This window comes from Metarhizium robertsii (assembly GCF_000187425.2).
Source record: "Metarhizium robertsii ARSEF 23 chromosome Unknown MAA_Scf_8, whole genome shotgun sequence".
Lineage (NCBI taxonomy): Eukaryota > Fungi > Ascomycota > Sordariomycetes > Hypocreales > Clavicipitaceae > Metarhizium > Metarhizium robertsii.
This window is the reverse complement of record NW_011942226.1, coordinates 367,458-391,065: the sequence shown is the minus strand read 5'-3', so window position 1 is coordinate 391,065 and position 23,608 is coordinate 367,458. Positions and strand designations below refer to the sequence as shown.

The following is a 23,608-nucleotide window of genomic DNA, read 5'->3' as shown; positions in this document are numbered from 1 at the left end:
AGGTCAAAATTAAAGGTCAAAATAGAAGACCTAAATTATACAACTCCACCAACGACGAAGGTCTGGCCGGCGCAACGGCCCATTATATCACCCAATAAGCTCGGATAAAATTATTTTTTCACCACTATCTAATTAGCCATTCTTCTTGGTATTATTCGATTGTCTTATTCTGAAACGAGTAGCCAAGTCAGTTATAGATGCCGCAAATGTATTAGTTTCGGCGAGTGCATGCTCCAAATCAGTCAACTAAAATACACAATAACTTAAATAATCTATTATGGAGAATCGGGAACTTTGTGCACAAGTGTCCTACGCTCTCCGAAACTTTGCGAAAAAGGGTGCTGAATGATGACGCATGGTTCTAGATAATACCGAACGGTTGCTAGTGACTGGCAAGTGTCAAGATACAAGACGTATACGCAAAAACGGCGCTGTATTACGCCTCATGGACCGAGAATTCAGGTGTTGAGGCTATTGGTTTACTACTGGCGAATAGCGCAAAGGTCGACATATGTGAAGGTTGTGGTCAGGCAGCTCTGAATGAGCAGGCAAAACGGACAACACTGCAGTGGGCGGTGATGAATAATCGCCGAAACAAAGTATAACTTCGAGTTAACCGGAACGTGCATGGATGGAAAAAGAACAGAGGAAATGCCATGTTATTGGCTATAAACAGTGGAAACTCGGGTATACTTTAACTTTTACTGCTGAACGGCAGTTTGGATTATAATACATCCATGGGGGAGAGAACGTTGGAGTGGACTATTGACAGAGAAAGCACGGATATACTTTAAAAATTAGTTGATAACGTCCTGGAAGTTACAACACAAAACGGGCAGAGAGCACTTGGGCTGGCCGTGGATAATAACAGAACGGACATTCCGCTGCTTCTGGTGGACCAAGATGTGGACGTCAAAACACCCAACGGTCAAAAAGCCTTCATGCTGGCAGTAACTTAGCAGGATCAGTATACCATCAAGAAATTGATCAAGGCTGGAGCTGAAGTTGGTAGTTCAGCGTTACGGAAAGAGCTGCAGCAAGTTGATGCGTGCGGAAATGTTTGTTAGCGCAAAGAGACGTTGAGCGGAGGCATTTGTCACAGGCGCTGCATTGGGCGGCGACATATACATCTGCACCCAAAGCGAGAATATTTATTGAGGCGGGAGCAGACATCAACGCAATGGAAGGAGGAAAGAGTGTGTTACACGAGGCGGTCGAATACGACGCCTGGACGGTCGTGGATCTGCTTGGGAGGCATGGGGTAGATGTTAACGCGCAGTCCAAAGGCAGAGCTGCAATACACCTTGCGGTAAAGAAAACGGAGTGGAAAATAGCGGAACTGCTGGCAAAGTACGGCGCAACACTGAAAATCAGGGGCACAGAGGGTTCAACGCCACTCGAGCTGGCTACGAACGAAGGGACCAGAGGCAAACATCTTCGATGTTTTAAGAGAGGTAGGAAAAGTGGACAGCAAGCCAGACGTTGAAGGAAATTCGTGTCTGGTATACATGTACCTACACTGAGAAATATAAGGCCTTTGGTTTGGGTGGAAACCGATTACTCGAGACTGACAGCATGTAAGCGTGCAAACCAGTATATTATCAACCGACCAGGCGGATGCCCTTCGGAGCTGACGTCCAAAAGAGAAAAATGAAGCCAATTACAAACCCTGCCATATTCTCTCTTTATCTAGTTTGAGTTGGCGACAAGTCAAAGTACAGTGCCATCACACGATTAACGATAGTTACGCCATGGGTCACGAGACCTATGGTTGAGAACCTCATAGAGGCTTACCGCTGCTTGTATAAGTAGACCTCTTTAGTGCCAAGGCTTTATGAAAACCAAGGACCTTCAATACCAGAAGAGTCCGGTGTTATTAGACGAATTGAGCTATTGCTTCCAGCCCTCTCTAAGCCCTGGTCACAAGTGCTTACCGCCACATAGTGGTGTGAGACGACCTTGGACTCGGACACGACTTCAGCTTTGAGCTACGTGAATATAGAATAAATCATATGGCACCGGGGAGGTTATCGTGGCGATAGCCTTCTAATTGCCTATCCACGCAAGAGACCCAACATTTTAATCGCAGATGGGAATCTACTGAAACGATGGTCAAGAGTCACCTGGAATATGAGGGGAAGTTTCATCAACGTGTGAGGAGAGTTGAGCCGCACACCGTCGGAGGTATCAGTATCTTCCTTTTTGAAAGGTAGATGCCTACGATCGTATGTTAGCTGATTTGTCACCGTAGATGCCTCCAGCTCAGCATCGGCATTCCGAAGAAGTAATGTCTTCTCAGCCGCAGCTCTCCTCTTATGCCCTGGTTTCGGATTTGTCTTTAACGGTTAGCAACTACGCCGGAGTGGTTTGGTTGGCGCACCCCAAGACGACACACCATCTTCAGCTAGCTACACGTGAAGTCAAATTGAAATAATCCCTGGGGTAGGTAATCACCATATGCAACACACTTCGACTGGATTGCTGTCGAATGAAGAAGCTAATAGGCTGATGCTCGAGTAGGCAGCACGGACAGCCCCTCGAACGCCGACTCGATTATCTCAAACAGAAAGGGGAAAGGAAAAGGGAGATCAGATCAGTCTTCTTTATCTGGTTTCAGAATATAAGACTCGAGGTTTAACAATCTGCCCGATATCTATAGTCGAGCCCATCTCTCGCCATGCACCGGATAAATTATCGGCAGCGTACTTGTCCGAAGTTGCGATGCAGCAACGATTTCTAAGAGCTAAAATTGAGGGCGAAGACAAGACGTGGCCGGTCTTGGATATTGCTTATTGGATAGGTTTGTCATTGATGTCGACACAGGAGAGTCTGACAGGGGCATCCCAGCGCCATTGCATGAAGTGAATATCTTTGCCACAGGGACGGACGAAGTCACACTCACGGCTCAACTTGACAGCGATGATTTCTGTATCCCTCAAAACATCCAGGATACTCAATTGCATGTAAGCAGCATTATTCTCACAGCTGCAATACACCAAATCCAGCCCGTCTAGCCGACGTCTAACATAGTCACTGGCGAGTCCAACGCCGGCGGTAATGCTCCTCCTTCACGCGGCAACCTCACCGGTCAGAAAGCTTCTGAAAACCGCTACGCTCAAGCCATTATTGCCTAAACAAAGAAACAAGGACTTGGGAAGCAAGGCTGCGAGGCTGCCATTGCTACTAGACCCATCGAGGTACGTGGACTCTTCTGACTGTTGGGGGGGATCATGACAAGAAACTAACACATCGTCAGTCTAGCTTGCGCATCGTGGCCAAGAACGGTGTGACACATGTATCAATGCTATAAATGAATAAGCAGTCAGGCCAGCAGTCCTTTGTAACTAAACGTCAACGCCTCAAAGTTGACCCTGCCCACAGTACCACATGCCTACAGCAGGGAACATTCGGTGTTCAGCCGGGACCTCGATTTCCGGATCTAGATGAAAGGGCGTGTGTCAGAACTTACATGGGCTCGGTGCCACCATGAAATGAGAATGACTCACGCTGCTGTTGACCGTTCTTGGTCAAGTAAAGACGAGCATGCGGCCAGTCAAGGCCACAACCCACGGCATTTCGGGTGGAAAACGTCTCGTAGGATGCCACCTCGTTTCTCTCGGCAAGGCATGTCCCCATCGATGCCAAATAACCCCACGAGCGGGAAAATCGACCCGGCACCCGTCTAGAAGACCGCGCACATCGTCGCTCGCGCCCAGCAACGAGGCGAACTGAAGCGGGTTCCCATAGAGGCCCTGTTGATGGGTCGGTTCATTTCCAAGAAGAAGCAGAATCCGGTTCCAATTGTCAGTCCGCTATCGGTCGGCGGCCTGCAGGGCAGGGGCTTGGAAGGCAAAACCTGGGAACCTGTCGTCGCGGTGTCGGGCGTCTTCATGGTACCAGTACTCGAATAAACCCCGGCCGCCTCAAAAAAGGCAATTCTGCCGTGAAACGAGATCCGGAAGCCTACGTTGCTCTCGGCCAGGAGTCTTGCCCGGAGTCGGCATCTCCGCCACGTTGCAGCAGATCCGTCACAAGTCCCCCGTGTCCGAGTCTCGAGGCCGACTGCATCGCATCGCCAAGCTGACCGGATGTAGCATTGACTTCGGCGCCTTTGGACAGCAAGATGCGAGCGTGCTCCTGGCGATTGACATAGCAGGCTACCTGAAGCGGACTGCCGTATGGAAAGGGGTTCAGATTGACGCCTCGACAGCCCGTTTTGGCTTCTAGGAACAAGCTGAGAACGCGGCATGTTTCCAAAGATTTAGGGAGAAAAGCGACGCTGTAGACGGAGCTAATTTCGTCACCACGGAATACGGCCGGGTCGGCGCCCTGTCTCAAGAGGTACTCGACGAGGCGTGTATTCAGATTGCTGAAGGGAGACCGTAAGTGGCGATCCGTGCCATAGCGTGCCGCGATGGACATCAACTCCGTTTCAAACAAGCAGCTCAACGACTTGCTGATTGCCGGAAATCACTGCCGACTCGAGCGCCTTCCCGCAGTCCCCCCGGCCGATATATATCGCCTGGCTCGTCGGCCCGCGCTCCGTGACGGAAAAGCGCATCCACGGCCCCAAGGTTGGCGCAGTAGGCGGCACTTCGCATCGCACTGCCAATTTGTGACAGATGCGCATGTACCTCGGCGCCTGCTTGGATCGGCTTGTCAACAAGCTCAAATGAGCCGCTGATGGCCGCGCCTCCAAGCGCATGGTTCAAGTCGCTCGTCGTCAAGCGCCCCGGCGCCTGCTCAAGATACCATTCAACTCCCTTGTGTCAACCAAAAAGAGCGGCAAGGTACAGCGGCGGGATATTGCCGTGGTAATCCTTGCTTAGGCGCTAGAATGCGATAGAGCAGCATCCACGACTGGTAACTCGACCGGGAAGAAGCCAAGTCTCGCTTCTGTGCTGCTAGACACATGAACGCGAGCTCTCGGCCGTCCTCATCACTTGGCTGCGGCTCATTATCCCTTGGTACCCATCTGCGAAACTTGCAACACTCGTCAAATACGTTGCAGTATTCGTCGTCAATAGGTGGACAACTAACGGCAATTGTGGCTCGATCTGTCCAACCGTTGATCCGCGCCGCCAGCCCGTGCCCCGGATACATGAAATAGACGGCTCGGCGAGAAGAAGTCGATCGAGGTGCGACAAGAGGGCTTGGCCGCATTCTTGCAGCTCTTTGCAATGGTCTCCTACGGACAAGGTTGTATACGCAAGGAGCAGGTAGGCTTCCCGGCGACGGGCCAGCTCAGTTATGCCGTCGTAAGGCTCTTTGAAAGCATTGAACAAGAGACGGGTGAGACAGCCTAAAGCGCTACCATGGTGGGCTCTTTGCAGGTTCGTGTAATCTCTCCAAGTGAGGTATTCCCGGACTGAAAAATGACACAACATAGCCTCCTTGGTTTCCTGGTTGATGTGTATCAACTCTCCACAGTGTTCGGTTAGCAAGTCTTCATTAACTATCCCTCCAAGACTGGGTTCTGCATGATTTGGCTCTAGAGATACAGCGTGAGAAAGCTCCCTTAACGTGAGGGGATACCTCGCGGCAACCAACCACTCGAGCACTCTTCACGCTCTATGCAGCATCCCGGGGGTTTTCTGGAGACGTTGCTCAAAACTCCATCTTGGAAAGGATGTGATCATAAACTTCAAGTAGACTACTTGGAAGTACCTGCAGGGTATCTTCAACGTCATCGTTGTATTGGCAACGTCCTATCATGTTGAGCTGAAATGTGGCAAGCAGAAACAAAACTAGATTTGCTCTTGTTACTCTGGTGCCAATCTACTTTTAAAATCCTGGGCTAAAAAGGTTCTCTTTACTTATATGGTGCTCCCCATATCTGGTATTGCATCTCGCACCCTCAACAGCATTTCATCGATATACGTCGCGTCGTCAACTCCTTTTGCTCGACTATATAGCCGTCAACAACCAACTCCACGTCCTAGTGTGTATAATCTACAAGCCACATGGATGGCAAACACTGAAATTTGTGTCTGAGAATATAATCATCTCTGCTGGTCACAAGAATTTTCATGCTGCCCTCCGTGTTGTGGTACAGGGAAAGCCTCTTGCTTGTGATTTCCATCTGCACACATTGAGAACCCTTGCCAGGGCATTCATCGAGGGCATCAATTATCAGGATGATGGGAGCAAGGGCATGGAATCTTCTCATTATTATCTTTACAAGGGCGTCTTCATCGGGCGGTACCAACTGCGAATGTATGTTAGTTCCAAGCTTTGCCCGTTGGTGATCAACTATGGATTGAGAAGCGGCTGGGCTCTGCTGGAAAATCTGAGACGCCAAGCTTCCCAAAATTGCTCGTGTATTCCTTGGTTTCTCGTTGTTAAAGACACAGTAGAAGAAGGCAGCTGCAATTTTCCGGGTCTACGTCAGGAAGCACGAGTGTTGCATTTTGTCGATTATGGTGGGACTAGCCCAGATGTAGTAAATAGTTGTGCATGATGGAGTCGAGGCGTGGTTATTTGGCGCTTGCGCGAGGATCGATTTGCCCGCGCCGGCTTCCATGTATACAATGATTAGTCTTACTGACTCGAGAGGACAAAGGTGGTTGGACTTCCGTATTCCTTTGATCCACAAGAAGGAATTTCCAGGGGAATCGAGCCAGTGCTCAAATTCGCCTATGTGGAAAATCCATTCTTTCATCCCTGCTGCTCTGTCTTTGACGCTGTCTTGATGGATTGCTAGCTCGGGGTGTTTGGAAACCCACCGGTAGGCACTGTTTACTTCGTCCTCTGTCGGTGCTAATAAACAGGTTAGATGTAAGACTAACAACCTACGAGTTGCTCTCTTGTTTCACTCAACTATTTTTTTGGGGGAGGAACATGGAGCAAGGCTTTAGCATACGCAGCTGCCCTCCAGCCGCAAGAGCCTGCCATGCCTTATTCTTGTGCGAATCAGAGTAATCACAAATGAACCTAATCACAAGGGATCCGAGACTATCCATTAGTCCCGCAGCCTCCATCTCAAACAAATGATACCCAATTCATCCCGCCACCTATCGCGAGTTGTACCATCCCTCATTACCTAGTCTCCAGATGCAATCAGTCCGTGGCGTACAACAGGCACAGCCCCTAGCCGAGGCTCTCGCTTAATTGCCATGGTCGTATCACACTGTTCGCAAGTGTCCTGCCCCTGCGGATGATTATACGCCGCCTCATATAAGACATTGATCGGCGGCAGGACTTGGATCCTCAAATCTCCCAGGACTGTCACATTATGGCCTTGACATGCTCCATGAGGCCGGATTCGCCATTTGCTTCTTTCGCCTTCAGTCTAAGCATGGCGCTCAACAGAGCTCTCGGGGGCTTGTTCAAGGTGCCGCCGTGTAGCACAAACTGTCCGTGGTGGATAATTTTTCCAAAATCATATTGCACCACGCCGCCGAACCTGGCGTCAGGCTCGCTGACGGCAGTGTCGCCAAGTCCAACGTCACGTTTCGTGCCAGGCGCGCCGCCGCCAATTCCAACCATTAATGCGTCAAACTTGATGCTGGAGAACTTGCTCTTCATTTGGTTGAGCTCTGTGGAAGCCGACATGGTACCGGTTGATCCCGACGGCAGAGGCACAACGACGACATTGTGAGCACTTATGCGACCGCACGTCAAGATGCTTTTTCTGAAGCGTACGTCTTGGCCGAATACGTCGTCCAGCATGGAGGTTACGGCGTTGAATTCCACGTTCAGGGTGCCAATCCGGAAACTCTTGGCCGACGGCATCGCCATCATTTGAAGCTTGCACGAGGTCTATTAAAGGGTTGGATAAGTTATAAGTATAAAAAAAGGAGCAAAAAAGGCGATGGCATTTATAAGAGAAACTATCTAGGAGAGTAATACTCTTATATATATACTATATAGTATAACCATCGAAGAATGAAAAGTTATTCTGAGTTTTTTTGTATAAGCATTTATTGCTATATACTAGCATAACGCGTAGAGAACTAAACTCTACTCCACGAATTCTGTGTAAGCATTTGCTGTCACATAATAGTAATACTTACTACTACTTTTCAAGTCCAAATTGGTTCACCTGCTAAGTGTTAGTAATAAATCTCTCAACCTTTTGCTATATATACTTACTTGATGTTTGCTCAGCCTTCGTTTGAACACATCTATATACAGTGGCTGGGTCGGGCACTTCGCCGTTATTGGAAAATGATTGAGTGCATTCATCCCTGAACTCTTGGCATTGGTCTGGCCTAATGCCAGATATTCTGCACGTTTGGTTTATCGCCTTAGTCAGGGTTTCTTCGATCGACGGGCCCTTTATTTCTCGTCCACGACCGCAGGTTACCGAGGTCTAAAGTCGATTAGAACCTACATGTAGGCTTTAGTCGATATATAGTAAAGTTACGTACTACTTCCCCCGCTGAATAAGGTACAGGGCCAATATCACAGGTACGGCACTATAATATATATTAGTACTGATAATTTAGAGAAATATTATACTTACAGGTCCAAGTTCTTCGCAAGTTTTTCTAAGGTCCTCTTTTCCTCGTGTTCCTGGTGCCTATAAATATATATTAGAATTTATAGTTTTTAAATTATACTTATATTTTACTTACCCCAAGAGTAATTTTACAACGTATCTTTTTGCTAATATTAGCATGTAAAAGTCTAGTAGTATAATTTTAGTCTCTTACTATATCTTGATCAACCTATTTATATTAGTAAATAAAAGTCTAGTAATTTATTTCGGGCTTCTTTTACCAAAGCATTATTGCAGTCTATATCCGAAGCCTGATATACGTCTAAGAAGTGATCTAATGTCTATAAATTAATTAGTATAATGTCTTACAATACGATTGCCTCAAAGCTTACAAGCTTAATAAGATGCTCAGGAGTACCCAACGATTTATCTCCGGTCTTTGAAGTCTGAATAGCTACAGCACTTCTTCCAAGTACCGCAAGTACCGACAGGATTGTAGCTTGAAGCTTCATGATAAAAGAGCAAATAATAAGAGTTGTATAACTTGAGATAATTTGAAACGGTTTTTGTGAGTAAATAATAGTAGTCTTAAGTAGAGCTAAACAGGAATACTAGGTAGTATTTATAGAAATTAAACTTTATATTATATTATGTAAGTTCGCTTATTATAAATATAGTTTACCTTTTGTAAGTATATTCGCTATATTAAGTTAGTATTTTGCATAAATTTTTATAGTATAAGACGACTTGGCAAAATAAAGTTTTCATGCTATTATATTTATTTCGTATACCAGCCCACTTTAAGTACTAATTTGAGTCGTGTACGCACGCGCATAATTTATAATTAACAGGGCATGCTAGCTATACTATTACTTCACGAGTCATATATCGGCTAACCTGTTAGCAGCTTTAAAGTACTACTTACTATATATTTAGATTATAATAAGCAAGTCTATTAGTATTATATATAAGAAATAATACTTAAAGGAATAAAATAAGGTGCAAGAATAAATTTTATATTAAATTAAAAGCTAGCTAGACAAGATTTAATATAATAAATTCTACTACTAAAATACCTACTCTTAATAGTATAATAATATATTATAATTATTTACTTAAAAGCAGTTATATATGCTAAGTACAAAATAAATACGAGCTAATCATATTACAAAGTTAAGTATATTATAACTAGTAGGTATATTTAATACAAGAGGCTTATTATAATATTAGGCTAGGTTCAGAGTAGCGGATTACTCAATATGCATAATGCATAAACCGCGATAAGCACGCCGAGTCATGTAAATTGGCGGTCTCAAGGAAATGAGACAAGACAATGCCCCGAGGTACGCCGGACCCTTGTGGCCTAAACGGTTAATGCTTTGGAGGCTTGGAGCCTTTACTACCTAGAGTCCGCCAGACGTATTAAACAACATTAGCAATAAAGCGTCTGGTAGCTTGGTTTTGTTCTGGGGATCAACCGCCTGCAGGTACGTGCAGCATTGGGAAAGGTCGAGTCTGGTCTGGTGTTTTGGGGCCTCGGGCAGTTGGATGTGAGATGCTTGACGTCCAGCTCGCCCGACTGCCAAGCGCATAATGCCTAACGTGTCAAATAGCATTGACCTGACTTATTTGAAACGTCAATACCTCGTAATACCCACATGCATATTTTGCCAGGGTAAACTCATTGACGCGCCATCTCCTGCCAAGCTTATGCATATAACCCGGACGTGTCATACTGACTCACGTATCAGAGCCTAAGACTTGGAACTTGAAAGAATACACGTAACAATAAAGCCAACCAGCGTAAGTTTGCTATGAGCGATATCCTAAAATCTCTTTCGCTGTCATTTCAGAACCTCTGCCGACAAGCTGCGCACAGAGAAGCCGGCGTCGAACAGTTGGCGCTAATTTTCTACGTGATACGCGGCTGGAATCGACGGATCTAGAATATTGATCGTTATACTAGCCCAAGAGGCGCGTCACAGTCAGGCTGGTCCAGACCTTGACGGCAATGATCAACCGTGGCGGCTGCGATTCTCGCCCAAACGCCTCGCACCATGGACATCTCACACAGGTAGAGCCTCCAACGGCCGGGGCATCTGCTCATAGGCCCAGAACGCAGCGAGTATCACAAAGGTGCAACGCCCACTATCGACAGTCTACTAGCTCAGTACGCCACTAAACGTTATATCACGATACGTGTGTACCGTGGAGGGAGCTGCACCAACGCCACAGTAAGCTTGCATGCTCGATGAGAGCTATCAGATTATAAAAAGACGTCAGGCGTCGCGACTTTCTTTTGATAGCCTGTGCAACCACTGTAGATGCCTCTGCTACTCGGTTCAGTGATTCGATAAATACGGCGGACCGACATGGCAGCAGCTGAACCAAAGCCGGCGCCGTCCGCCGAGAACCAGACCACGCAAAATCTGAATGTAGATGCGACCGCGGCCGTCATATCGAGGTGGTCCGACCTCCACGTGTCAAAACCAGCATCTGTCAGCATACCGGGGTCAGAGCAGGATGTCATTTCTGCGATCCGTCTCGCCAAGAGCAAGCACCTGACCATTGTAGTTGGCGGCGGCGGCCACGCCACCTTTGTCCCCGTCGACTCGTCTACACTATACATGGACATGAAGTTATTCCAGTCCATAGACGTCGATAAAGATGCTGGCGTAGTGAGAGTCGGGGGTGGTGTCACGACCGGCCGGCTTCTCAAGTGTCTCACCGAGAATGGCCTCTACACACCCCTGAGCGACTCGAATGCCGTCGGTGTTGTCGGATCATTGTTGGGCGGGGGACACAATTCTCACGCCGGACTACACGGATACATGGTCGACAACGCGGTATCCTTTCGGTTGGTCACGGCCAACGAGGAGGTCATTGAAGTCGACGCACAATCTACAGGCGGCAAGGCAACGCTCTTCCATGCGCTGTGTGGTGCCGGCCAAGGGCATGGAGTTGTCGTATCGGCCACGATGAAGGTATATCCCCTCGCAGGTCTCCAGCTCACAGACAACAAGATCTGGAGACGGGTCATGGTCTTCCCGTCTTCCGCGTTGGCACATGTCGTCGAGGCTTATCTGGCGTTGCTTCCTGTCCCCGGCCCTCTTTACCCCCAGCTCGTCTTCCAACGGGCGCCTCCTGTGACGCCCCTGGCCGGAAGTCCCACCGTTGTTCTTTCCGTCAAGTATTTTGGTCCGGCGAGTGATGCCGAAAAAGCCGCTTCTGTCTTGTTCGCGTCGGACCTCAACAACGTCGCCGTTCAGGTAGACTCCAAGATGATCGATGCCAGCCATTTGAATGACGCGCTAGAGCCTCTGAATGTTCATGGGGGGTTGAAATCGGCATGCGGCGCCCGACTGGGAAAAATCAATGCCAAAATGATCACCTCGAGCTTTGCCAAATGGCTCGCCATTACCGACGAGCTGCCGGATGCCCACAGATCCCTCGTCTTCCTCCAATCCTTTAACCCGGCCGTCCTGGAGGCCAAGGGGAACTCGGACCCGGGGAAGAACATGTTTCTTGAGGCGCGGGATCGCGGCTTCTTTCTGGTCGTGGTGACTTGGTGCACTACGCAGTCTTCCTTTGAGAAGCTGCTGCCGTATGCGGATGATGTGCTGCACGTTTGTCGCAGCGAGGATGGCGCAACGCCGAGGACGATCCCGAATACAATGCGATATAAGGAGCCTTTAAAGGATATCTTTACGGGCGAGAGAATCATGGAGCTTCACCACTTGAAAAAGTCCTGGGACCCCATGGGTGTGTTTTGGAGTCCTTACGTCGGCGCTTATCGGCACCATCACGAAGAGGTTGCTCCATGATTGGAATCGTAGCGGATGGTAGGGTTAGGGTTCTCCAACTGCCTTTAATTTCGCTTTTCTTCTGTCAAGTATTCCTTGTAGTTTAATCGTTGCCGTAGTATGTCAACTGCCAGAATCGCAATTTTTAAGCCCCAGTTATCGAGCAACATGTTCCGCACAGCAAATGACCAGGCTTTCAAGTAGAATCTTTCCAACGTGTAAACTCCACATGAAATTCCATATTGCCGTCGATCCCCCGCATACCACGATGCGGGTGTGACGGATGCCAAAACCAGCAACCCATTCCATCGGGCCAATGACAAAACTACACAAACGCCCCCAGGAGCTATCAGCAGCCGCTCTGAATCCTCAAAGTTCGATAGCGTCGCATGCGGGACAAATCTTACGCAACCCTACTCTTGCTGGGGAGCTCATACCCCTCCAAGATGCTTCAATTGCCAGGCCCGTTTTCTAGAGAACAGCCAACTCATCTTGACACCCCGTTTCCTTGCGTCCGTAGCTCCCCCGTCTTGAATCAATGTCGACTTATCGTGACAATAACGTCTCAGGCACAGGCAATACTGGCCGCCATGGATCTGACGAAGCCGCGTCTGGCGCTGGAGGAATTGGGCGACGCAGAGGTCCGATAAGTGGCCTCGTGAGAGCTGTGGCCGGCGGCATCGGTTTCGCCTCGGAGAGCATTCACCACCACAAAGAAAAAAAAGACGAGAAGAAGAAGGCCGCGGCCACAGCAGCAGGGACGCAGAGCGAGGTTGGCGAGAGCTCCCGAGCCGGCAATGTCATCACCTCGGGGTCGGCAGTCGCCAGCGGCGGGGGAAGCAAACCAATATCCCAAGAGGAACCCATTTCATCTGACAGCGACCAAGATGCCAGTGAAGAAGCCTCTACCGAGTTGGACGAGGCAGCGTGGCAGCTTGACGATGCCCAGACGGAGCTCGCACCACCTCCCGACTATGCAACCGCCACCCAAGACGATGCCGACGACATGGTTCGTCGGTTCATTGCCAGTCACCAAATACAAGAAAAGCCGCCATCCGAAACAAGCCGGCTGCCGGTGCCGGTCATCATTCCCCAGCGGCGACCCGGCGAGCGAGCCCGCGGCTTCATCCACGCATACGCACCTGTCCTCGACAACGTGGGCATTGACCAGCCCACGTTTACAGACTTTATCAAGCAACTGAACCTGGCAACGAGGCCGTCGCCATGGATCCACGCCATCAACGTCGCCAGTATCGCTGCGCAAAGCGTCCCCGAGCCCATCACCATTGCCATCGCCATCTCGGCGCAGATCGCGACGCAAGTCGGCCTCCAGGCACACAGCCGCTCCAAAACAAACGCGTTCCTGGACAAGATCAATGCCGACTTCTTCCGGCCGCTCGGCCTCATCGCCGTCATCCTGACCTGGAAGCCCAGCCGGCCCGGCGAAGTCGTCAGCCAGGCCCGATTCGACGCGGCACTCGAGCAAGCAGCGGACAGCGTGTCCAGTCCCGGCCAAGGCACGACCGGCCGAATAGGCAAGCGGATGCAGGCCTCGAACGCGACGACAGACTTTGAGTGGCCCGAGTCGGCGCCCCTGGTGTTCCCCGACCTGGACAAGTTGGCTGGCACGCCGGAGGGGAGGGAGGCGGCGGAAGAGGCGGCCAAGAAGCCGGGCAGCTTGAAGCGCGGCATGCTCTTCGCCATGGAGTACATGGACAAACGGGGCCAGGCGCAGTTTGCAAAGGACCATCCGAGCAGTGGGCTGGCGAAGCTGGGCGTCGAGCCCGAGTTCCATTCGCGGTACTCTGATCCGAATCATCCCGCGGGCAGTGGGAGCTTGATCGCCCTGCTGACCGGGGGCGCGGTCACGGGCAGGCTCAGCGAGCGCAAGATGGCGAGGCGGGAGCGGCGGGCGGAGAGGCGTGAGCGGAGGACGGACAGGAGGAGCGCGAGGGGGCCGACGGTTCTGGGGACAATTGGTCCTGGGGCGTTGGTCCGGGGTGTCAGGAAGTTTATGCACGAGGTATGTTGCGGCGGGTATTTTGTGGCTATCCGTGTGCTAATCTGGACGTTGCATGTAGGATGTTTTGTACCTGATGATTGCGAATATGCCTTCGGCTGAGCAGCTAGCTGCGGCGCAGACCTTGTTGGGCAGTCATCCGCCAACAATGGAATAAGATGATGGGTGGCGTGAATCACGACCGTGTGGCATATGGCGCTGGACGCAGAGTTGCCGTTTTCTAGGGTTTGTTATATATGGCTATGCAGGATTTGTTGTTTCGTGCTATCGATCCAACATGTAGGTCAAGTGGTACATGCTAACTTTCCAATCGCTAAAACAAGCGAATCTGTGGTAACATCGAATGGGCCAAATATATATTTGTTGAAGTGGAATGAGGCGACAACGCCGAATATCCCATATCCATATGACGTGCCAACCTAGGACTCTTTAGGAAACAGCGGAAATGCACGATTTAGCATTCGCCATGTCGTACAATACCACATATCATCGGTGTAGTGATTTGAAAGCCGCAGATGGTTGATCTGGATTGGTTTATTGACATGTCGCATCACGGAGCCGTGACTCGGTGAATGGAACACCATGACACCTCAGCCAACACAGGTGTACACGAGGCCATCACCTGCCTGTTTGTTTGGGACAAACATTGAAGCTTTCGGATTGCAGACATATCGAGGACAGGCATTGGACCGCAGCAGCGGGGCGAAGAGCATGACAAGGCACGAGGCAATCGAGGTTGGCCAATGGTAGGGCAACTCGTACATTTACCAATCCATCTCGATTCTCTACCGAGACATTTCCTTCTTCCTTGTTTGAACCCCTGCTCAAAGACAAGTGAGCGCGCGCACCGTCGACGCTTTCACACGCGGGATATCTCCCCCGGCTCATCTGCGATGGCCAGCCTCACGGCCCACGAAAGACTATATGTCGTCGAACCGCGAGGACCGCACAGCCATACCCTCATCCTACTCCACGGCCTGGGCTCCAACGGCGAAAAGTTTGGCACAGAGCTGTTGGACACCGCCCTCACATCATCTGGCCACAAGCTCACAGACCTCTTTCCCGGCGCCCGCTTCGTTTTTCCCACTTCCAAGCGCCGTCGCTCCACGGCATTTGGTCGATCCATGCTGACGCAGTGGTTTGACATTGCCCGCCTTACCGATCCTTTATACCGCAAAGAACGACAGCTAGACGGGCTGGCCGAATCTGCTCGGGAGATACTGGACATCATGGCGACGGAGCTCCAGAAGGTGCAGCCTCAAAACCTCATCATCGGGGGGCTGAGCCAGGGCTGCGCCATGTCGCTTGCCGTGCTGCTGTCCTTGGAACACCCCATTGGTGGTTATATCGGCATGAGCGGCTTTCTTACGTATCAAGATGAGCTCGAGGACGCTGTGCAGGACGACATTGACAGCGACGACCCCTTCGCACGGCCCAGTGAGTCGCGGGACGCGGCTGTGCAGGCTAGCCCCGTCAAGGCTCAGGCGTTGGAAAGAGATTTATTGAGCCTTCCCGCGTTGGAGTGCCCCTCGCAAGAGAAGACGGCGTGCCGGACTCCTGTTTTTCTTGGCCATGGCATGGCGGATGAGAAGGTGCCGTGGGTGTTGGGAGAGGCGGCGGCACAACTCGTGCGGAATGCAGGCTATCAGGTTGAATGGAAATGCTACAAAGACCAAGGGCACTGGTACAAGATTCCCGATGAAATTGAAGACATTTGTAATTTCATCGTCTCCAGGGTTGGCTGGGAAGTCGACAGGCCCATCGCCCGAGTTGAGGAGGGAGCGTGAACTACGCCAGGTGTATCTGCGTCATCAGTATAGCGCATCATTTCACATCCGTATTACTTCGAGATCTTTGTGTAATGGCCTCAGAATCTTTTTGACAGCCTTGCGCCGACTTTATACACCTTCCCACTTAGGCCACAGCCAGGCCTTGCTACATTCTCAGTAGGCAGGTGTTGAGTCAATTACTCCAGGTAGGCTATAGGGCAAAGATTGTAGACGACTATGGATTATAACCATAGCAGCTGTCATTATCATATTTAACTCAACGGCAGGATAGTCACACGACACCTCCCAGCCCAAGATGGTCGTAGCCTTGCCCCCTTGGACCAGAATGTGGCGAGGGTCAAAGTCTCCGTGTGTCGGAATGATGTCGTGATCCTTAAAGACGGTAACTACAATCGATTCAATGGGAACAACAATTCCCTACTGCACCAAAATCATGGCTGGCCCGCCTAAACAGAGCTATGTGTGTAGTCAGCTCGAGGTAGGGAGCGCTATCAAATCCGCCATTATTCAACTCGTCGAGTCGGCCCTGACAGATCACCCTAAAAACGATTCACCTCCAATTTGTAATTAACAGGCGGTCCTATGGAGGTATATAAAGTTTTATAAGACGACTCCTAAGGGCGCGAGATATAATAACCAAAGAGGATACAGTTTATAGTTATGGCTTACATGATAAAGGCTATCTCCATGGGCACTTGGTTCTCTATCACGCCAAGTTCGGGGACAACGTAATGCATCTAGACTAGGCAACACCTATAGATCATTGTGAATTGGTGATGACTTGTGGTCATGCGTCGGGTCTAGGCTTGACCGGTGGTATAAGCCGATGTTACTACCACTACAACCATCACTGCATCCCCTGGCAAATGCAACTATTTACAGAGTATTTGGTAAGTCTGACCGGAAAAAAGCCGGTTATTTGATCCCCTGCCCGAGACTATTCAATTTCGACCGCCGAATTATGGACCTCCGTATCAAGGCACAATCAGAGAGCCCGAAGCCAGTACTGCAAAAGCCAGGGGCCTCGGCGCAAAGTAATTGACGAGATTCATGCCACCCACGTCACAATACGTGCTCTAGTACGGAAATGTTTCAACGCCTTTGCATTCGCGATATGGTACAGAGAAAACCCCATAAATACATACTCATCCGCTGGGGGATAAAAACCTGTGCCAAGGCGTCTCTGGAAACACCGGCCAGTCACCCTTGAATGTTCCCGCCACGGCGTGCATCAAGATTAAATTGACATATATTATTGATACATGTATTTAGTGGCGACGTCGGCATTTGATAAAGTGAGCGTGTCGGGGCGGACCAACTGTGAGAAGGGCTTATCTAAGGGCTTAGAGCAAAAGGACTCAATTTAATAATGATCTCGAAGGGTCTCCAAGGTCTTAAGTTACTAAGAGGAAGAAGGAGAAGGGTAACCGCTATATATATATAAAAGGAATACTTAGGCCTAAGGCTCTTACGCGGGTATATATTTAAGCCGTGTAACTAATAAGTTCCGCATCAGTAAAGCCCCTTTGTTGGGCCTCACGATCTATTGGGCCTTTTTCGTGTAACACCAACAACATTGTGAGTGCCCTGGCCGTAAACGTCACCGGGAAATATGTCATGGCAGTGGGAATCCCTGTATGTGCGCGACCAGACAATAATAAAATTACCAACACTTGAACCGGACACCAGACCTGACCAAGTGTCTGGTGACATCGGAACATTGAAGGGTGCAACTACTTCAACAGGGCGCAACGGGCTTCGGGGGACAACGGCGACTCTAATCGATTCGACATTGGCTGCGCTATTAACCTTTGTTAGCCTTCATAAGCATATAAATCTATCTTATAAGATATTGATATATTTACCGACTAGCATATCGCCACTCAGCAAATCTACTCTCGTCGTCCTTGATCGCTTTCACGATGCCCCAGTGGAACTCCTCCCCAGTTTTGCAACGCCCGTACCCTTCTGGATCTTGATAAAAGTACTTGAGGTGTAGCGAAGACGGGACCAAATAAATGAGGTCCTGGTACGAGCACTCCTGGAGTTTTCTTCTTCTTTTCTTTTCTTTTCTTTTTTTATTGTTCTAGGGGGGCTTTGTGAGCTGCTTGAATTGATTCCATGGCCCTGCCACACCCTAGGCTTCCTGGACACGGAGTGACGGCAAATCACCGATGCAGCTGAGAGTCAGTTACACAGCCTGTTTCGGAAACATGACCATCTACGGAGTAGCTGTTTGACTACTTCCCATGTCAGCATCTTCATTGGCCAAATCGTGTCTGTACTACGTTACTGCTGTCGGGCCGGCCTGAGACAAGTATGTACATAATGTCACATGGGGATGGAGCAACTGCAAGGAGGCCCCGACGAGGCGGTCACATAAATTTCAATAGCGTCAAGCTGCTGCCAATGTCACACGGCAAAGGGGTCTGAACGACTGTGTCGGCCACAAAGGTTACACAACAATAAAGGAAGGTATCACGAGAGACCGGAAACAGACCTTAAGCGATGACTACCTCAGGCACTAGCCCTTGCTGGCTTCTTGTATTTATAGAGACCTCTGGTCGCTCAAGGCCTCCTAAAATTCCAAGGACCTTTAATGTCTTAAAGTCTGGTCGATGATTGATTCAATATTTGAACACACATTCCGAGTCCAGTTACCCTGCACTTGTCACAGCCAAGCATATACATGTACATGTCAGTTCTGAGGTCTGTCGACAAATTCCATTCTTCAGGCCATCTCTCCTTGGTCATCTTCCACACCTGCTATTACTCATTATTTGTTCACCATTGTGCAACAATATGCGCGCGAGTAGCTGCATCAATGCAGCAACAAGCCTCTTGCTTGCCACGCTGTCAGCCGCTCGCATTTCCCGGCGTCACCACCTGAACCGTCTGCCGTCTCGTTCGCCCAAAGAGTACAGCAAGAGATCTAATATCCCTACTCAAGAAGGCACTTTCCAGCAGCTGATTGACCATAATAACCCCGACCTTGGCACCTTTACCCAACACTACCTATACAACGCCGAGTACTATGCCGGACCTGGCTCACCAATCGTGCTAAATACGCCGGGCGAAGATGTGGTAGATGGTTTTTATGCCACCAACAACACTCTTCCTGGCCTGTTTGCCCAGACGAACAACGCTGCCGTTATCGTGCTCGAGCATCGATATTGGGGCAAGAGCTCGCCATATGATAGTCTGTCTACCACTAATCTGCAATACCTTACCCTTGAGAACGCTATACAGGACTTGATTTACTTTGCCCATAATGTTCAGCTACCATTTGATGTTGATGGAGCGTCCAAGCCAACAAAGGCGCCGTGGATTTTAACGGGCTGCTCATATCCCGGTGCTCTTGCAGCCTGGACGCATCATCTCGCACCCGGCACTTTTTGGGCGTACCACTGTACAAGTGCTGTGATTGAAATCATTTCCGACTTTTGGCAATACTATGAGCCTATCAAAGCAGCTATGCCTACGAATTGTTCTACCGACATGCAACGGGCGACTGAGCAAATTGATAAAGTTTTATCACACGGGACCAAAACCCAAAAGCACGCCTTGAAAAAGACATTCGGCCTCGAGGCTCTCGCCCATGATAATGATTTTGTAGAGTCTATTCTTGGCGGGCTTCAAGAGTGGCAAGGCATGACGTTTGCTAGGTCAGATAAACCGAACCCGTTGTACCAGTTCTGCGACTACCTCGAGGTATATTCTGCGTTAATCATTTGTCCCATCATGGTATTATGCTGCTCAAGTATCTATTAACATGACACAAATAGAACATGTGCCCGGATAAAGAGAATCCCACGAATGGCTGTCGTACTACGCCTCCAGGGGCGGAAGGTGTTGGCACTAGCAGAGCCCTGGACGGCTTTGCCAAGTGGTCCAGGGAAGTGTATCTGCCCGGAGGTGAGTTGTCATTTACTTCAACTGGACATGGTAAAGCTTCAACACTAGCAAATCAATTTAGTGTGTGCGGAATACGGCTACTGGCGTGATAATAACACCGTCGCGTGCCTGGATATGAATGACAAGAACAGCCCCCTATACAAGGATCTCTCCGTAAATAACACACTCAATAGACAGTGGTATTGGTTCCTCTGCAACGAGCCGTAAGTACATGATTCACCCACGATAAACTACACAGACCCTGTCGCGGCTCACGCACAACTTGTCATAGCCTTGAATTTTGGCAAGTCTCTGGCCCTCAAGACACGACAGGAATTGTGTCCAAGTACCTCGACGTGGAATATGGCCGAATGCAGTGCCGAAACCTCTTCCCACGACAAGGCATCCATGCATATGGGCTTGCTAAGGGCCGAAATGTCGGCCAAACTCAGAAAAGGATGGGCGGCGGTTGGCATCATGTTGATGTGAACACCACGCGTCTCATGTGGGTGAATGGGGAATACGACCCGTGGAGGCCGGCTACGGTATCAGCAGATGCTCGGCCAGGCGGGCCATTGCAGTCAACACCCGAGGCTCCCGTTTGGGTCATTCCCAAGGCGGCGCATTGTAATGATATGCTTGCTGAAGAGGCCGTTGTGAACCCGGAGCTTGGCCAGATTGTGGAAGAGATATTGGCTACGATGAAGGCGTGGGTTGATGAATATTACAAAAAGGGCCAGGACGCGGGGTCACGCTGGAATTAGACCCTAGCCTAGATTAAACGGAGACGTCTTACGTGTCCCTCAAAGACGGACCAGTCTTTTATCCAAGCCATCGGTGGTCGGCTGAACAGGGAGTGCAGGGCAGATGCAGTCTGATGTTGCTGAAAACCCACGATGTAGGGATCCGCAGGTCTTTGTTTCCGGGCATGTATCGGTCTAGTGCTGCCAAGAGCCTCACGAGGCCGTTGTATAAACTATAATAGATTGCCTTTGCATATGTGTCTATGTGAGAGAGGCATCTCATAGACCTCGTATACAAGGTATTTATTACCTCGTCGTTATGATAAGCGTCTGAAGCGGGAGTATTTACTTCAACATCTGAGTGTATAAAATAAATGCAATCAATTCACTAAGCCACAGACCCCTCCTCACTCAAGCTCAATAAGCAAGTTATTACTTGTTTCCCCTGCATGTATCCAGCAGCCAAAGTGACAAACGCGACACCCCAACTCCCCTGTCGGAATTGACAAGATGGATAGCACTCTTGGAATTACACGCTTTTCTCCCATCCTAGCGGCCAGTCGAATGATGTAGTCATGTGCCAAAGTCAACATGATATTTCAGCCTCGGCCAGTCGTTTACTACCAGGGGTTGAATCTTGGTTGACAGAGACGCCAACGCCAGCTGGGTCCCAGATTGGCTTCACAAAAAGTAGCAATCTCCTTTGCAATTTCGTCGCTTATATCGGCCCAGCCTTGTCCGGCGCCAGTCTCTTCCTGGTGTTTGGCCAGCATAGTGATGTCGAAACAGTGCCCTGCCCATATTCCTCTCACGATATTTGCCGGAGCCACCTCGGGGACAGGCTCAGACGACCAACAGATGCGCAGCAGGATGGCGTGGCCAAAGCCCAAAAAATCAATGTCGGGGCCGTGAATGAATTTCCGCTGGAGGGCAATGGCTTCTGCACGTACAAACTGCTTGGTGGTGAGGTTTCGAAGAATCCACGGCTGGTTTTCAGGGAAGTATTGGCCGTAACTAGGAAATTTGGCTGGGCCGAAATATGCCAGCGCAGCGTCCTCGGAAGCCGGTACCTTGGAGAACAAGGATCCCAACCCAACTGTTTCGAATTTCAGGTTGCGCCGTCCTGCTAGGTAGGAAACCCCCGGCATCGTAAAGTGATACAGGTTGGATACTGTCATGGTACTAATATAATCTCCATCGTCATCGTCATAGAAGTTAAATTCCTCTCTGCCAAGGTCTTCTAGTTCTGCGTCCGAAAACAATCCTGGGGGGTAGTCATTTGGCTCGGTGTTTTCTCCCACATAGACAATTTTTTCACCAGCCCAGGGCGCCAAGTACGAGAGAAAACCATCCACCAGCTGTTCTCGAGCGACATGGCAGAGGTGTCGATTCACTAATCCGAGGTTGAGGACATCTTCTTTTTGTATTAGATGAGAGAAGATGAGTTGATGAATTTCGGTAGGGAGCCCGTAAAATGTGGCTGATTGTGTATTCGGTACGCGGCTTCCAGCAGTTGTCGTGGTCTTGTTCGGAAGTCGTGGAGGGCACTTTCGCAGTTCGGCGTTGCCTCTGCGCTTGACGGCTACGGTCGCCGACATACGGCTTCTTCGTGAAGCAATCTGCGAGGCAAATCGGTTTGGATTCACGGCAATCCTAGGCCGAACCGGGATGGCGAGTAGCTTGACGAGTGCCTCGGCCGTGCCGTCGCTAAGCATCTCTTCAAGCGTGCCTCCACATTCGTCGGTCAGCCTGGCATGAGGAGCTACAATCTTAAACGTCTGCTCCATGGTCCAAGTTTTGGCTGTGGCGAGTTGGCTGACGAGCAAACAATGCGTGTTACAGAAATGATGGCAAATTCTGAAAACAAAGAGGCACGAGCTTTAAAAACGCGCCCCACGCCAATTTTCTGGGTGAGAAGGAGGCGAGGATTGATGCCAACAGTGCTTTTGGTCTCCTCGCGTAGCTGAGTTCACTTTTTACGCGTTCAAGCGTGTGTTAGGCAGCAGCAGAGTTGCACGTGATGGCCATGGCAATGCGTTGAGTTATTTGTGAACTACCTAGGTAGTGAGTCGTGAATCAGAGTTCTATCTAGTAGGCTCATGAAAACGGGCTGTTTAGTTGAATCCAGCTTGCAATGCTGAAAATAGGAGCCAGCTAGCAAACCCACCAGCAAGGAAATCTGTTCGTCATGGTTTCGTGGCGGTTCGGCGGAGCCTCTAGCTTTGGGAGGGTTGTTCGATTTCAACACAATTTGAGCAAGTAACAAGGTCGACCGGGACATAAAAGATTGCGTCTTTCTAGCTTCTCTCCCTAGGATTACCAAGGATTTATTAAGCAATTATGCACACGAACTGTCATATACGACCATAGCCGCCAGTAAAACTCACGATTCCGTTAAGCTCCTCTCCGCGGTTCTAATACCTTTATATATAAAGGCTGGGGGTATACCTCAAAAAAGAAAGGCTGTGGCGTCCGTTTTTAAAGGATCAATTGATAGTAAACTAATAACCGGTGTAGTAGGATTATGGTTACTTACTGTACCATATAGTGGCCTGGCGTAAAAAACAGGAGGCGCCGGCACTGTTGCGTATAAGACCTACATATACCAGACTGCTTTCTTTAAATATAGCCACCTCCTTACCACTATAAAACCCCTGATTACTGCACAGTTACGGCTGATTATCTTTACTAATCGCCAGTATTTGTTAATACTAGCGGCGGTATAGCTTATAATCGTAGTAGAAGTTGTATTTGATTTTGGGGTTCTTCTTCTACCCTGATTTTCAGGGCGCTGTTGTCTGATTTATTAAATGGATAGTAATTGTCCTGGGTAATAATAATTCCGTTTAGCCTTTTATAAAAATTTAATTTTCTTATAAAAATTTAATATTTTTATAAAATTTATTTTCTTATAA

The 23,608-nt window shown here is 49.4% G+C and overlaps 7 protein-coding genes across 7 annotated transcripts; 4 read left to right on the top strand and 3 right to left on the bottom strand.

The window, feature by feature from the left end:
• Positions 1-3,963: 3,963 nt before the first annotated feature.
• MAA_00926 (Ankyrin repeat-containing domain protein) lies at positions 3,964-4,422 on the bottom strand (the record flags this gene model as incomplete). Its single annotated transcript, XM_007818924.2, has 1 exon — positions 3,964-4,422. One exon carries the CDS (start codon positions 4,420-4,422, stop codon positions 3,964-3,966), a length of 459 nt encoding a protein of 152 aa, XP_007817115.2.
• A 2,805-nt stretch (positions 4,423-7,227) lies between these two features.
• Positions 7,228-7,740, bottom strand: MAA_11466 (methyl transferase; the record flags this gene model as incomplete). Its single annotated transcript, XM_011413460.1, has 1 exon — positions 7,228-7,740. One exon carries the CDS (start codon positions 7,738-7,740, stop codon positions 7,228-7,230), a length of 513 nt encoding a protein of 170 aa, XP_011411762.1.
• Positions 7,741-10,815: 3,075 nt separating this feature from the next.
• MAA_00925 (FAD linked oxidase) lies at positions 10,816-12,267 on the top strand (the record flags this gene model as incomplete). The annotated part of the gene is made up of 1 exon (XM_007818923.1): positions 10,816-12,267. One exon carries the CDS (start codon positions 10,816-10,818, stop codon positions 12,265-12,267), a length of 1,452 nt encoding a protein of 483 aa, XP_007817114.1.
• Positions 12,268-12,784: 517 nt separating this feature from the next.
• MAA_00924 (uncharacterized protein) lies at positions 12,785-14,423 on the top strand (the record flags this gene model as incomplete). Its single annotated transcript, XM_007818922.1, has 2 exons — positions 12,785-14,269; positions 14,328-14,423. The coding sequence occupies 2 exons, from the start codon at positions 12,785-12,787 to the stop codon at positions 14,421-14,423; spliced, it is 1,581 nt and encodes a 526-aa protein (XP_007817113.1).
• A 736-nt stretch (positions 14,424-15,159) lies between these two features.
• Positions 15,160-16,053, top strand: MAA_00923 (Phospholipase/carboxylesterase/thioesterase; the record flags this gene model as incomplete). The annotated part of the gene is made up of 1 exon (XM_007818921.1): positions 15,160-16,053. One exon carries the CDS (start codon positions 15,160-15,162, stop codon positions 16,051-16,053), a length of 894 nt encoding a protein of 297 aa, XP_007817112.1.
• Positions 16,054-18,858: 2,805 nt separating this feature from the next.
• MAA_00922 (Peptidase S28) lies at positions 18,859-20,714 on the top strand (the record flags this gene model as incomplete). Its single annotated transcript, XM_007818920.1, has 4 exons — positions 18,859-19,767; positions 19,842-19,971; positions 20,033-20,174; positions 20,243-20,714. The coding sequence occupies 4 exons, from the start codon at positions 18,859-18,861 to the stop codon at positions 20,712-20,714; spliced, it is 1,653 nt and encodes a 550-aa protein (XP_007817111.1).
• A 599-nt stretch (positions 20,715-21,313) lies between these two features.
• MAA_00921 (F-box domain containing protein) lies at positions 21,314-22,480 on the bottom strand (the record flags this gene model as incomplete). The annotated part of the gene is made up of 1 exon (XM_007818919.1): positions 21,314-22,480. The coding sequence occupies one exon, from the start codon at positions 22,478-22,480 to the stop codon at positions 21,314-21,316; it is 1,167 nt and encodes a 388-aa protein (XP_007817110.1).
• Positions 22,481-23,608: the final 1,128 nt, after the last annotated feature.